The sequence below is a fragment of the Euprymna scolopes genome, chromosome 13, assembly GCF_053919585.1.
Source record: "Euprymna scolopes isolate OS-2025 chromosome 13, ASM5391958v1, whole genome shotgun sequence".
NCBI lineage: Eukaryota > Metazoa > Mollusca > Cephalopoda > Sepiida > Sepiolidae > Euprymna > Euprymna scolopes.
In genome coordinates, this window is record NC_136494.1 from 6,742,010 (window position 1) to 6,757,330 (window position 15,321).

At 36.9% G+C, this 15,321-nt stretch overlaps 1 protein-coding gene across 4 annotated transcripts in view; it reads right to left on the reverse strand.

Annotated features, from left to right (window-relative positions):
* The window catches only part of LOC145291928 (kinesin-like protein KIF9), a 223,834-nt gene that overhangs the window by 89,692 nt on the left and 118,821 nt on the right, over nucleotides 1-15,321 (reverse strand). For 3 of the 4 annotated variants that reach the window (XR_013869494.1, XM_080137839.1, XM_080137838.1), the window contains exon 8: nucleotides 5,497-5,574. The exons of the other annotated variant lie outside the window; for it this stretch is intronic. Coding sequence is in view for 2 of the 3 variants with exons in the window: in XM_080137839.1 (XP_079993965.1) it covers nucleotides 5,497-5,574 (78 nt within the window). In the remaining variant the exon portion in view is untranslated. The remainder of the gene's footprint in view (nucleotides 1-5,496; nucleotides 5,575-15,321) is intronic. 4 annotated transcript variants of the gene reach the window in all.

Below are 15,321 nucleotides of genomic sequence, written 5' to 3' on the forward strand. Positions count from 1 at the left end.
TGTTGTAATAGTATTATAGAATTGATAAAGTGTTATTACTTAAGGGGGCGGTTCATCAGGAATTTGTTTGTGTTGGACTTGAAGACATCCAGGTTGAAGTCAGGAGGGAAACAGGCAAGCGGAACAGAGTTCCACAGGCGTGCAGTTCTAAGAAAGAAGCTTTGTTCGTGGAATCTACGTTTTGATTTAGGCACAGATAAGGAGTGGGGAAAATTATTGACGGTGGTTTCAGCTAGTCAGGTGTTTTTTTTGAAAAAGATTGGCGAGGAGGGACCAGAGAATGGAGCTCAGACGAGCACTTGCCATGGAAATAACGATAAAACAAAGATAGGCTCGCTACATCTCTTCTGTAGGAAAGAGGTTGCAGGGAAGAGAAAAGGGCATCCCCCACTAAGCCACAAAGTCTATTTTGTACTCTGTCAAGGCAGGATAGGCTGTTTTTAGCAGCTCCTGCCCAGATGTGGAGAGCAATACTCCATCCTTGGACGTACTTGGCTTTTATATAGATAGAGAATTGCATCATTAGTGAGATATCTTCTGGGGCGGTAGAAGGATCCCACCATTTTCACAGCGACCTTGGCCATAGACTTGATGTATGTGTTCCATTTAAGATCAGGAGTGAAGGTCAAACCCAGAAGCTTATCAAAACATGGGGCCTCCCCTAGACGAGAGCCATCCATTTCAATTGATGCCAGATGGGGATCAGAGCGTTTATGATGTAGAGATAGGAGCTTGGTCTTAGAGGCATTAAAGGTAACCAGCCTCATCTTCCCCCATTGTTCCACCTCTGCATTGTATTTGCTTCTATGCATTACTTTTATATACACAGTAAATAATGCTTTAAGCAAACTATATTAATCCCATCGTTTTTATTGACAACTTCATTAAGTTAATGCGATGAGAATAATAGTCTAACTAATAGAAATAATGAATCCTAATCTCCATATTTCAGAAACATAAGCACATATTTACCAGTAATGTTTCAAGCAAAATGCGTTTCCTTTCAATGAAATTAGGTTTTAGTATCAGTATATGTATGGATAAAGAGTAATCTTGAACACTGTGCGATATAACTGCCTGCCAAGACAGACTAGTCTGACGAAATAATACAATGGTACCTTTTGTTTTGTTTTTGTTTTTTTTTATTTTAGTTGATTTTGTTGTTATTTCTATTTCATTATGTAAAAATAAGAAGGATGAGAAAAAAAAAACGACCTGCCAGAATAAATGAGTTTATTTCTTGCATCCACTGCTGTCTGCTTGATGATAATCTTATCTTGAAACGAATTAGAGTTGGAAGCAGGCAAACCCTGTTGATAACAATGAGTAGGTGGTTGTATGACTCAACTAAGTGCCACCGCAACCGCCGCCGCCGCCACCAAAGATCATCATCATCATCATCAACAGACACCTACCATTCTCCACAGTGAATAACTAAAGAATCTCTTCCAGCTGTACGATGGAAGAGATTCTTTCTTTATTTCTTTCTCTTCTTTTTTTTTAAATAAGCTTTCACTTTTAGAAAATGTTGACAGGCTGTATTATTTCGAGAAGCACAACAGTGAATGGCTGCCCCATTTTAGGCAGATGGTATTGATATGAGTTACTCTTGACAATTATTATTATTATTATTATTATTATTATTATTATTATTATGATGATGATGATGATGAATGACTATAAAAACAATTCAGAGTCTTTTTTGCCAGAAAATGATAACGTTTTAACTGTGTTATGTATTTTTTCTCTTTCTCTCTCTCTTTTCTAAGCCTTTTATGCTATAAAATGATGGCTAGCAGATGGAAGGTTGAATGGGATGGAAGACATTTGTTGCAAGGTTAATGGCCAATAACTTATTAACATTACTCTGAAGGAACTGTAAGAGGCCATTCTGTGCTACCTAAGTGAGATGGCCATGCGGTGTATTTAAAAAGGTGTTGGCCTTCATTCAGTTCACTATCGTCTGCAGAAAAACCAGTATATATATATATAAAAAAAAATTAAATTCAAGGAAGTAAAAAAAAAATGTCCTTTGCATCTTAAACCAGTTTATAAACTATTTCTGACAAGCCATATTTGTGAAATTTATATATATTATAATCATAAAACTCTCTGGACCGCCCGGGCATCCTTCCGTGCTTGCTTGCTTGAATCTTGTCTTCGGCGATCGAGTGATTTCATCTTTTAAAACAGGGATGATGGGTGAATTTACATATATATGCACATGGGTGTAGCTCAGGGGCTAATAAATGAGGGTGGAGAGTTGTATATTTTGGTTTCGATTCTAGCTGATAGCACCCAAAATTATATAGTTTTGATCTCACTACTGCATATTAGGTTCAATATAATAATGCCGGGCAATCTGCTAGTATATATTATTTCTCTTAATCTGTTTGTTGGTCTAACTGTTCCACTTTTTCTGAGAAACTACTGGTCCGATTTGTCTGAAATTTTGTATGGATTGTTGCTATAAGTTTCACAAAATTAAGTATTATGGTGTTCGTTCAATGTACAATTATGTATTAACAGGGATTAGTCACCACAATATCATATTTAGTCTAGAATTTTTCTCAGAAACTACGGAGCCGATCTAGCTGAAATTTTGTATGGATCTTTATTTTGATAAGGTGCAGCGAACTAAGTATTATGATATTCGTTCGATGCACAATTAGAGATTAATAAGGATTGGTTATAATGCAAAACTGAGCACAAATTTAACCATATTCAATTATTAATTTTGTATAAAGTATGCATTATAAGTCAACGGGCAATAACTTTTGCCCGTTTTTCATGGTCTAGTATATATTTCAATAAATACAACATGAACCTTATGAAGTATAACTTTATTATTTGATCCTTTATTTTGTCACTTTAATTTTTCTGATAATGTTTTTCGAAAATGCATTTTACTTCACAAAAAAAAAAAAATTATTTTTAATTTGAATTTATGTTAACTAGTAATACATTTTTTACGGATTTTTATCCTCTGATGAAAAGTGACTATCTTTGAAAATTCATGGGTTAAGGCTCTTTTCCTTTTTTTATCATTTCTTGCTTTTAATATGTGATTGATTAATAAATATTGTAATTTATTTATTTTTATTTTAAACATCGATTTTTCAAGTTAATTGCTCTATCTATAGTATTGAACTTCCTATAATCTTGGTAGGTTTAATATAAAATATTTATCTTTGTCATTATATATATATACAAAATACATGGGTCAAAAGCCACTCGAGAATAATGGTTAATGAGATGGAATGATTGTCAGTTGAAATATACAGAATATGAAAATCATGATATTAACCTTTTGTCACATTTTTTTTTATGACATTGCTTTAGACACGGCATGAAGCCACTTGATGTAAGGAGATAACAAGAACAAAAGACGTTTAGCACAAAGACAGGAGATACTTATTTGCGTTAGTCTTGAGAAGACTGAGGTTAAAAGTAGAAGGAAAACAGTGAGCAGGAAGAGAGTTCCATAACCTTGCAGTAACTGGAGTAAGAAGCTGTATTACAATGAAGTACGAAAACAGAATTGATGGAGACCACTAGACCAACAAGTCAAACGAGCTGGAACAAAGGAAGCAGGGAATAGATCAAACAATTCTTAAGAACACATAATATTTGTAAAAAAAAGATTGGGACTAGAAACATTACGTCTGTAAGAGAGAGAGATTGCAGAAAAGAAGAAAGGGTGAGGCCAATCAAATTACAGATAATTTTCTGTGTTTTATCAAGAACTTTCAAATGTGAAAGAGATTCACCATTCCAAAATATGACAACAATCAACTCTATATATGGTCTGATAATAGATTTGTACAGATATAGAATAGCTTCAGGTGTGAAAAACTGTATTTGGGTGCCATCAGCTAGAATCAAAATCAAAAGCAAAACTGTAGCATTCAAAACTGGTGACGTTACCACTGTACCAACGTGATACAGATATGAAACGATTAAAAATAAGCTAAAATGATTGTACAAAATTTATAACGATTTTTTCAATTTTGACCCCTTTTGATCCCCCCTTAAAACCTATTTTAACTGGCTAAAGACCCATAAAAGGATGGTCCATAAAAAATCCAATCATTTGAAACCCCTAGCGCCGCTTTACAACTTTTAGTTTTGGAAGAGATAGAGTTTGAAAATGTGGAGATAGACGGACAGCCAGACAGACATATATATTAGATTTATAGGTGATCCAAGGGAGATAAGCAATACGCAACATCAGAACAGAATCAGCAAAGACGTTAATTTTCTGAATAATATTCTCTGGAAGATAATTGATATAGAGAAGAAACTGTTTTCTTGAGCGATTTCCACAAATCCACCATGCACGTTTGAAAGTCAAGCATATGCCCAACAAAGGGATGATTTCCTAAAATATATAGCATCACGGATGTGCCACCTGACAGCCTGATGCAAGTAAGAACATACGAACATATTACATAATACGTTGTTTTTTTTTTTACATAGGCGTCACCACTTGTCAAGGCCGATAGGCCACTCAAGGACAAGAGTTAAAGATTGTACAGTAGGCAAAAGGACAATATAGTAATCGATAGTAATGGAAGTTCGGTAAATTTGTTAACTTAAGTGGAACGGCTCATCAGAAACTTGTTCACGTTGGACTTGAAGACAACCATATTATAGACAGCTGGAAAGCAGGAAAACGGAAGACAATTCCACAGGCGTGCAGTTCTAAGAAAGAAGCTTTGATCATGGAATCTATGTTTAGGTTTAGGCACAGATAAATAGTGGGGGTAATTATTGATAGTGTTTTCAGCTAGACAAGTGTTTCTTGTGAATGTTTGGCGAGGGGGGACCATAGATTGAAGCTCAGTCGAACACTTTCTATGAAGATAACGATAAAGCAAAGACAAATTCGCAACATCTCTTCTGTGAGATAGAGGTTGCAGCGAAGAGAAAAGGACATCTCCCACCAGGCCACGAAGTCTATTTTGAACCCTATCAAGGCAGGACAAGTCTTTTCTAGCAGCTCCTGCCCATATGTGGCAACAGCATTCCACCCTTGGACGTATCTGGCTCTTAGAAGATAATTAGGTAATTATACACCGTATATTTCGGCGTATAAGACAACACTTAAAGTTAAAAAAATCATCTTTAAAAACCAATATTTCATAAGATACCGGGTGTTGCAATCTCTAGCCTAGGCTAAACAAACATGGTTTCGTGATTTAGCAGTCGTCTTATACAACCGATATATAATAAATCTATTAATATTTGCCACAATTTTGTACATCGTCTTATCTGACGGTCGCCTTTTACGCTAAAATATACAGTATATATGTTTGCTCATATGCACACGCATGTATTGAATTAATAAACTGAAACTGCATAGCCGGTTTCATCATTATAGCTTAGGTTGCTTCAGTGTGAGTCTATCCGTTACATCTCTGCATTATTCCGCCTTCTATAAACCTAAATTTCGTTTATAAAAAAAAATAAAAAATTAAAAAATAAAAAACTTGCCTCCGGGTCATAATGTTCATTGGCACAAGCATCCATAGGAACGCACATCATATGCGTGGCAAAACGCAATGTGGATACCTGCCGAGAAAAAAAAAACATGCATACAAAGATAGAAGATTTAGAAAAAGACTGACATTATTAGCACTAATACTAATAATTATAAACACTTATAGCTTCTAAAACCACTGAGGGAATTGCACTAAACTTGGCCCAAAGAGCCCTTGTAATGCTAGCTGTAATAAATTTATCAAGATTAAGATTGATGCTTAAATAAATTTTAAGCATCTCTGCAGAGCTAGAATACACACTTATCTTAAGACGTTCTTAATATGGCTGACAATAAAATGGTAAATAAATAAGGAGATTAAAAAGCGAACTTTTCGTTTGGTTTTTGCCAATCTTGTAACTTTCGCTTACCTTTTTTTGTCCTTTAGTTCTCACATTCAATGAACAATGTTTATGGTAAAAGGGGAAGAAGAACTGCTGTTTTCTGGGTTGGAATCTGTTCCATCTAACACTTATTGTTGACTAGTTTCTGGCTTTGAAGCAGTATTTTTTTTATCATTACATCAAGTGGCTTCATGCCTTGTATAATAGAGCGATTTCAAAATCAAACAAATATTGAATAAATAATTTATTCGAATAATTGAGTACAAAAAATGTGATCACTTGCCCCCCCCCGCAAAAAAAACCCCCAAAAACAAACAAAACAAAAAAAGAAAAAACAAAAAGAAAGCTAAAAAAACAAAACACAAAACAAAAAAAAAAACAAAACAAAAAGAAACAAAACACAAAACAAAGAAACAAAAAACAAAAAAAACAAAACAAAAAAAACAAAACAAAAAAACAAAGAAAACAACAACAACAACAAAAAACGCAACATCGTTTTCATCTCTAATACACGCGATAACGCCGCTTCCAAAAAAACAGCAAGACGAAGCATTTTTCACGCTCAGTATTATTGAAGCATGAAACATCTGTTCTGCAAGAAAAGATGGCATTCAGAATAGAAGCGATCATTCCACACTTGATTTTGAGGACCATTTTGTGCCCTGTCTAGGCAGAAAAGAGTCCTCGTGGCGGCATCTCCCCCACATATGGTAGCGGTACTCCCCCATCTAAAGACATATCTGTAAAGTCAAGAACAAGTGCTCTGAATGGCACCACCCCACATGTGGCAGCAATACTCCATTTAAGGATGTATCTGTCAAGCTAAGAAAGATCACACTGAGCAGCACCTCCCCACACATGGCAGCAGTACTCCCCATCTAAGCATGTACCTTACTCCTATACAGGTAGATGATTGCATCAAGAATCAAGTAATTTCTGTGGTGGCATTTTATTTATGGTAGATTTCTGGAGTATAGTTTATGGCAAGTATTTGTTGACATTAGATTTGAAGATAACCATGTTGTAGTCTGTACGGCACAATCACGTTGACACGTGCCTTCAATGATGCCAACACCCATCATACTAAATCGAAAAGGTTGTCATTGGGAATAAACAAAATATTTTTATAATCTAGCTGTGTGTGTTTTATTTTGCTGCCAAGTGTATATATCGTAGACAGTGACAAAAAGTCGATTTAGAAATTACAGAGACTGAAAAGCACATTGAACGACCGGCTGCAGCAAATATATAACAGAAGTAAAGGTTTGCATCAGAAATAATTTCTGTAGTCGGTTTATAGTAGATTAAGAATATATTTGCTTCTTGTGAAATATTGATTAATTAGTAACTTTCTTACTTAGTTGTGAGAGAGTGTATATCCGTTACTAGCGTATATTACATACGCATATACTTTTGGTTTTCATGTTTTCAAGTAGGAATCTTGCAAATACATCACCCTAACCCAGGCGGGTTGTCTTTAACCAGACATTTAGAAATTTAAAAAGAATCGGAATTGGAAGAAAGTGAACCTCAGGTTTACTTTCAGAAGCCTTGTAACTCTAGCTTCCCTGATTTTGTCCTTTAATCCTCACATTCCATGAGCAATGTTTCTGACAAAGGGGGGAAAATTGCTTTTTTCTGTGTGGGAATCTATTCATCTAACTAGGTGACTAGAAAGTAGGCCTTGGGTTTAATTTCGACAGCCTCATAACTCTGGTGTCCCTATATATTGTTCTTTAGTTTTCACATTCCATGAACGATGTTTCTGACAAAGGGAGAGAAATTGCTGTTTTCTAATCAGGTGAGTAAAAAGTGGACCACATGTTTTTGTCTTCTAGGTTGGAATGTATATATAACGTTTATCATTGACTAATTTTTTACCTTGAACTGATTTTTCTTTTTTTTTTTTTTAGCTCCTTATATTAATTGGCTTCATGCTTTGTCTGGAGCAATTTCCATTAAAAAAATGTATTGGAATTGATAATTTAGAACAGAACTGGTAACTGTATCGGAATAGCTCCACCACTAATTGGACATTAGGTACTTTTGTAGAGATAGTTTGTTTGTGTATAGTTATTTGAGAATAATTTTGTTCCTATTAACTTGACTCCTCACGAGCGTAGAGTTAGATATAAGGTCGGTTTTTAATGTGGGGAAAATCCAGCTCCCCAAAAATGAGCACTCTGGATAGGAACAAAAATTAAAATTGCCTCAGTCTAGAAGGATTTCTCCTCCACTGATCAAGGGCAGAAAAGGTGAAGTGTCGTACCAGAATATATTTGTTCCTAGCCAGAGGGCTGTTTATGAAATATTGATCAACTCGTAACTTTGTTACGGACCTTATTTTTGAGTGGGTGTGTATCCGTTGCTTGCATCTACATTTTGTTTTCAAGCTACCCTGGTTGGGTAGAAATCTTGCAAATACATCACTCCAGGCTCCCTACACTGTCAACCCAGGTCGGTTGTGCTGTGAGGATGATTAAGGCTGATGAGTTTGACGTTGTTCCACCTTTTAAAATCTGGGTTATCGTTGCCGTTACACCCTGAGACTTACGGGTTGGAGGGAGGGGGCGGGTTAGGGCTTGCTTATTTTATAAACAAAAGCCAAAAATAAGCAGCCAGCAAGATTAGTTTTCTTTCTTCGAGTGTAAATAAAATCCACGCAAAAATAGTCTTGGGATTTCCATCAAAATAAATTCGAGTTCAGAACCAGACACAAAAAATGCTGACAAAATAAAATATGGATTATTTCGTTGTGTACCCTTACCGTTGCAGGTGCATACTGCATAATACACCCGTGCATCTTCGTTGTAACCCAGGTTTCGTCAATGCTCATGCTGTTGGCTCTTGTTTATTTGAAAAAAAATTATTTTTTTTTTACCGCGGGCGGGGTGGGGTGGGGTGGGGGTTGGCACCGCTTATCAAGGCCTACAGGCCACTCAAGGCTAAGGGTTAATGTGTGCATTGTAGTTATTAGGACAACAGTGCAGTAATCGTTAGTGATGGGAATTTAGTATATTTCATTTTCATAGAGGATCGGTCAACAAGAACTTGTTTACATTGGACTTGGAGACGACCATATTGTAGTCAGCTGGAAAGCAGGGAAACAGAAGAGAGTTCCACAGGCGTGCAGTTCTAAGGAAGACGCTTTGTTCATGGAATATACGTTTAGGTTCAGGCACAGATAAAGATAGTGGTTTTCAGCTAGGCAAGTGTTTTTATTATAGAGGACGAGTCAACAAGAACTTGTTTACGTTGGACTTGAAGACAACCATATTGTAGTCAGCTGGAAAGCAAGCCAGCGGAACAGAGTTCCACAGGCAGGCAGCATTAAGAAAGAAGTTTTGTTCATGGCATTTGCATTTAGATTGGGGGGGGGGTTGTTTATAGTTGTTGTAATTAAACGAGTGTTTTTATGAAAGGGAAACAGATTAAAGCGCAGCTTTTGTTCACCTGCTCCTTGCTTATTGATCCAGAACCATGTGGATGGTTGAAAGTTTAGTGTTTGGTTTGTTCTACAGCATATCAACCCTTTTCGGGTTATTTAATGCCGAATCTAGTAATTTTGGAGAAAGCTTTTATTCTTCAATAGCTATTGTAAACGATTAATTGAAAACAAGTTGCTATTTACTTATTTTCTAACTTTGCAGTTCTCAGTTATTCTCATGCAAAGGATCGGTTTATTTGGTCTGTTTTATATCATATCAACCCTTTTGGGGTTATTTAATGTAGAATCTAGTAATTATTCATATGCAAATTTGAACATTTTTCAAATGAAGGGAAACGTTTTTTTTTTGCCTTTGTTTTTGCTGCTAACTTTATGCAATATTTTAACAGGAGAGAAATGTTTTTTTTTTCCCCCTTTTCGTTTTACTTGAACTAAAAGGAAATACTTTTTTTTCATTGAGTGGAATTTTCTTAAATATTCTATTTTTAATTGTCGGTTTTAAAGTGAATTTTTTTTTTTCTTCCGCGTGGGGACAACTCTCCCCCCCCCCCAAAAAAAAACTAGCCATTTTGGTTAACTGCCAGATAATTCCACAATTATTCTTTTGCAAATGTATGGTATCACAGCATATATATATATATATATTTGTTTTTGTTTTGCAAGTTAAAAAAAAAATGTTTTTGTTCACCCTCATATTGGGTTATCTCTAAGGTTTTTACCAAGAAGCAAGGGATACATTGCACTTTCCTCATACGCACAAACTTAAGGAAAGGTCATTTTCTTTTTGTTACTGCTTTATCTCTCTTCTCCAGTCAAAAACGGAAATAAATTTTTTCGTGCATTCCAGCAGCAGAAGGCTGAGGAAAATTTAAAAGAACGTGATAAATAGCTCCAGTTACAATTTCAAGAGAGGCAACAAGCGTTGAAGGAGAAAATGCTACTTCAACAGCAGAGACAAGAAGAGCTAATGTTAAAAATATTCGATAGAACGGAACACAGGGACAACAGTTTTGCTTTTTCCCAAAGTACAACATGGAATGCTATAGAAATGTTCAACTACCAACTGGAGTTGAATGGGACGTTTGACGCTTTCTATCGGAAATATGAGGACCTACTCACCGTGGATTGTCAAGAGTGGAACAACACTAAGAAAGTTCGCCTACTTTTGAGGAAATTAGGGACCACAGAACATAGCAAGTTTGTGGATTATATTTTCCCCAGTAAGACGAGTGAATTGGAATTTTCTGAACTGGTCAAACTTTTATCCGAACTGTTTAGCCCGAATTCTACACTCTTTCATAGAAGATGGAAGTTCTTTAACCTGCAAAAAAGCTAACCTTTGCGTCTGTGGTAAATAAACACTGCGATGATTTCTGTCTGACTTATTGGCAGATGACTTCAAGTGTTTAATTTTTGCGCAGGGTCTAGTCTCATCTAAAAACACTGAGGTTAGATGATTTGTTCTCTCTAGACTTGAGAGCGAACAAGGCCTCACCTCCAGAAGTTGGCCGAGGATTGTCAACGGGTAGTCTGCGTAAGGAACAACTCAAGACACGTCGAAGAGTCAGGCACAACATTCATTAGAAGAACGACCTTCAGACCGAAAAAATACTCACCCCAAAAAAGCAAAGCTGGAAGTAAGAAAACTCAGGTTACACCTAATAAGTACTGTTGAGACACTTGTAGTCTGTCTAAACTGTACGAACGAACTGACTAAACCAAGATGGCCGACTCCTATTTATATCACCACAAGCAAGGGAGGTAACCATGTAACTGAAGCAAGGGAGGTAACCAATGTCTACATTAACATTGCTGCTGTCCTCAAGTGAATAATTTATTTCTGATTTAACAAGTCCCTTAGAAGCTCAGACGAAGCTCCTGCCTTGGTCAAACAATCAGAGACCTGATCACAACCCTTGATCCATTCTATCTGTATCTCCCCTCTACTCTTCATTTCCTTCAGCCTTGCTACATCTATTCTCAATCGTCGATCGCTTACCAGATTGTTGGAATTCAATGTCTCCACAAGTGATGCATTATCTGTCTTGCAGAGAACGTCTGGCAATTTAGATAACTGAAATACCTCTTGTATCATAACCGCAGTCAAAACACCAGCATCAGCTCCCTCATTCAGAGCAAGAGTCTCTGAGGCCAATGGGCTTTTTGTCACTCTGTCCAATTTCTTTGACGCCCAACACATGGGGGCCATTTTGTCAGTACTTCCTCCAATAAAGACAACAAAACCACCCTGTGAAGATCCATCTTCCAGACTGGCATAAGAGGCATCAGTATAACACAAAATGTGTAAATCTGAGGGCTTTCCCAATTTTGGAAATGTTATAGAACCCTTCTTGGATTTCAATTTTGATAAGGCTTTATTCGCCTCAAATAAGGCTTTTACTTTGGGATGCTTTCCAGTGTTGCTCATTTTACACACATCAAAAGCTATATCAGGGCGTGTTTGAGTTGAAACCCACATCATCTGACCTGCAAGTCTCTTCAACTCATGCTTTTCTTCTTCATTCAGTTCATCATTTTTCCTCAGTATCCTCCCTTTGCTTATTTCTATTGGAGATATGGAAGATACATATAGATCTTGTTCTACAGTGATCCCATTTTCCTGTTGATTAACATTCAGTCCAACATATTTGAATGTTCCACTTTCATGAGATCCCACCTTAAATTTTTCTTTCAATGTTGCAATCACATCCCTTTCAAACTCTGTGTTTCCACAGAAAACAAAATCATCCACGTGCATAGCAAGAATTCCAGTCAAATTTCCTTTAATATCATGCCACAAAAACAATGCATTATCATAAGCACTTGCTACTCCTTTTAATTCAATCAAAGCCTGAGTAACTCTCTTGTACCATGCCCGTGGAGCATCATTCAATCCATAGATGCATCTTTTTAATTTCCACACTTGAGATTTAGGACAAACATCAGATGGTGGCCTCAGGTACACATCTCTCTCTAAAATACCACCTTGCAAAAAGGCTGAGGTAAAATCTATGGTCTGCAGCATCCAATTCTTTATTGATGCGGTTAGCATGACCATTCGCATAGCTTCACGGCTACATGTTGGGGAGTCCGTTTTCAGATTACTATTTTCTTCATAGCCTCGTGCTACAAGGCGAGCTTTCATTGTTTTCTGATTATCCTTGAATTTTTCAGTAATCACCCATCTTGTGGATATTGTTTTTTGACCTGTGTATGGCACACATTCAAATACTTCATAGGTGTTCATGTTTTTTATTTCTTTATGCTTGGCATCCATTACAGCTTTCGACTGCTCTTGTTCAGCGGTGAGCAGGACTACATTTTCCTGTTCAGTATATTGGGGCACTTCTCTCCAATGATCAATATGATTCCAGTTGATACAAACTTGATCCTCGTTTTCATCCTCAGGTTCTATATTGATCCAATGACTATATTTGCCAGTTGATTTAGGCTGTACTGACATAACCTTTCCTTTCTTCCACTCCTCACTTCCATTTATTTTATAAGTTATGGTCTTATTTCGGCCAGGTTTTTCAGTCTTATCTCTTAAACTGGTAGAACTATCAACAACTTCTTCTCTGTCTATATCTTCACTTTCTACCACTTGATTCTGCAACTCCTCCTCCTCAACTGAAAGGTATTCATTCTTCCCTTCTGTAGTGTTTCCCAGCATTTCAGCTTTTTTTGTTCTTTTTTCGTTGTTTTTATTCACTTTCATCAATTGGCACGGATGCATCCTATAAAATGCTCCGCCATGTCTGATTAAGACAAACTGGCCTTCTCTGCCTAACACTTTTGCTGGACCACGCCATCCTTTAAAACCCTGCCTCCGATAATAGATTTGGTCTCCGGTAGCATAATCTTCATCAGCATAAGTTCTGACATTAGACCTGAGAGCTCTCCTAATTCTCTCACTGGACTCAGCTTCCAAAAAGTTTCTCCTTGCACTATGGAGAGCATTTAAATTTTTTCTCACCATGTCACTTGTAGTAGAGGACTCCATAGCAGGTAACTGGTCTGTCAGAATTGAGGGTGTATTTACATTGAAACCGAATACAAGTTCATTTGGACTGTGTCCAGAGTAATTGAGGAGGGCATTTTTTGCACAAATAGCCCATGCCAAGGCAATTTCAGGTTCACACTTCTCATCGTCAATTGTTTTTTTCATTGCCTCAGCAACTATCAAATTATGACGTTCTACAGTACCGTTGCTGAATGGACTTTCTGCGGCAGTAGTACAGGTCTCTATGTTGAGTTTTTCATTCATCTGTCTATAGTGTTCGTTGTTGAATTCACCCCCATTATCACTCAGAAAACGAACAGGAGATCCGAAATAGGTAATCCACATCATAAAGATGTTTTTGATGATCTCCTCCTTCTTCTTTGTTTTGATCAATATTGCCGCTGAATACCTGGTAGCGGCATCCATGAGATGTAGTATCCACACCTCATTGTGGATGAACTCTTTCAAATCCATGCAAACTGTGTGATTAAATCTATTGCCAAGAGGCAATCCCACAACCGGTCGCAGTGGAGCTTTTTTAAATCTAAGGCAAATTTGACAGTTTTCACAAACCTCCTCAATCGCCTTTATAAATTCCTTGTCATTGAATTTGCCACTTTTTTTAACCAAGGAAACAAGTTTTTCCTTCGAGGCATGAGCAAACTGTCGATGAAGTTTTTCTGCTTTTTTTTTTTTTTCTGTGAAAGAACACTGACCAAAATTCTGAACATGTAATACAATGTTCTTAGTACCACTATGATCCAACAACTTATTTGTTAAGGGGAGACAATAGTGCGCTGAAGTTGTGGTCTTTAGTTCAATACATTTATCAAAAATCCAGCACATATCTTTCCGGAAATCTAGCACTATTCCTGCTGTCTTCATTGATTTGTGACTTAATAGAAGAGGCAAGTCGTTTTTCACAATATCTGCTTCGATATAAACTCTTATACCTCCGAGTGTAACCGGAAATTTAGCAGCTTTAATTGCTGTGACAGCCACTCCATCACCAAAACAAAAACTCCGGTCTGAGTTCGTATACTTCACTAGTTGCAGGTCACTTTCATTTAAAGTATCTAAATAAACATCAAGCCACACTTCGCCAGCCAGTGTGCGAGTACAAGCAGAATCCAAGACTGCCATTCCAAATGTTTCCTTTACAAGATTTGAGATTTTTTCATTTGTACTGTTCAAATAAATATTTTCTTGAATGAACAACGTAATGTGTATTTGTTCTGTCGCTTCCGTAAACCTGGGTGTATTTCTAGGACACTCTCTAATTAGATGGTTCGGAGACTGACATTTGTAACACAACAACACGTTTCCACTTCGGTCACATGGATTAGATTGTCCTCGACGAAAACGCCTTTTGTTGTTACCCGGTTTAGAATAATTATAGTTGACGATTTCGGGCTCTGATTTCACTGCCGGTACATTTTCATCACGATAAATGTCACCAAATACTTTCTTTATCGATTCTTTCATGTTTTGATACGTCAAAACAGAACACGTTGTCCGCGCTAATTTTTCGTTCTCTTCCGATATGTTAACCGCGTTCAAAACAAGAAAAGCTTGCACTCCTTCCGGTAGAATAATGTAGAATTTTTTTAATCTTTGGTACAAAAACTCATAACGAACAAGAAAGTCATTTATACTGGTACCTGACGGTCTTTTATAAGTGTAAAATTCCTTAAAAGTCATGTAAGCGCGCGTGTGTTCATCCTTTAAATATATGTCATCCAGTTTCTTTATTAAGATCTTCAAGCCATCTCGTCCGCCGATGTCACTTGTTGGCAATTCACGAACACATTCTCTAATATTCGGTGGTAGCGTCAAAAACACTGCTGGCCCTTTTTTTTCCTCAGAAAGATCCGTGAACAACGACCACATTTCAACGTCTTGTTTCCAGTTCTCGTAAACATCCTCCCCCTCCAACAATGGAGGTTGTTTGTTCGAAGTTACCATATCCGATATCCGATCTGTC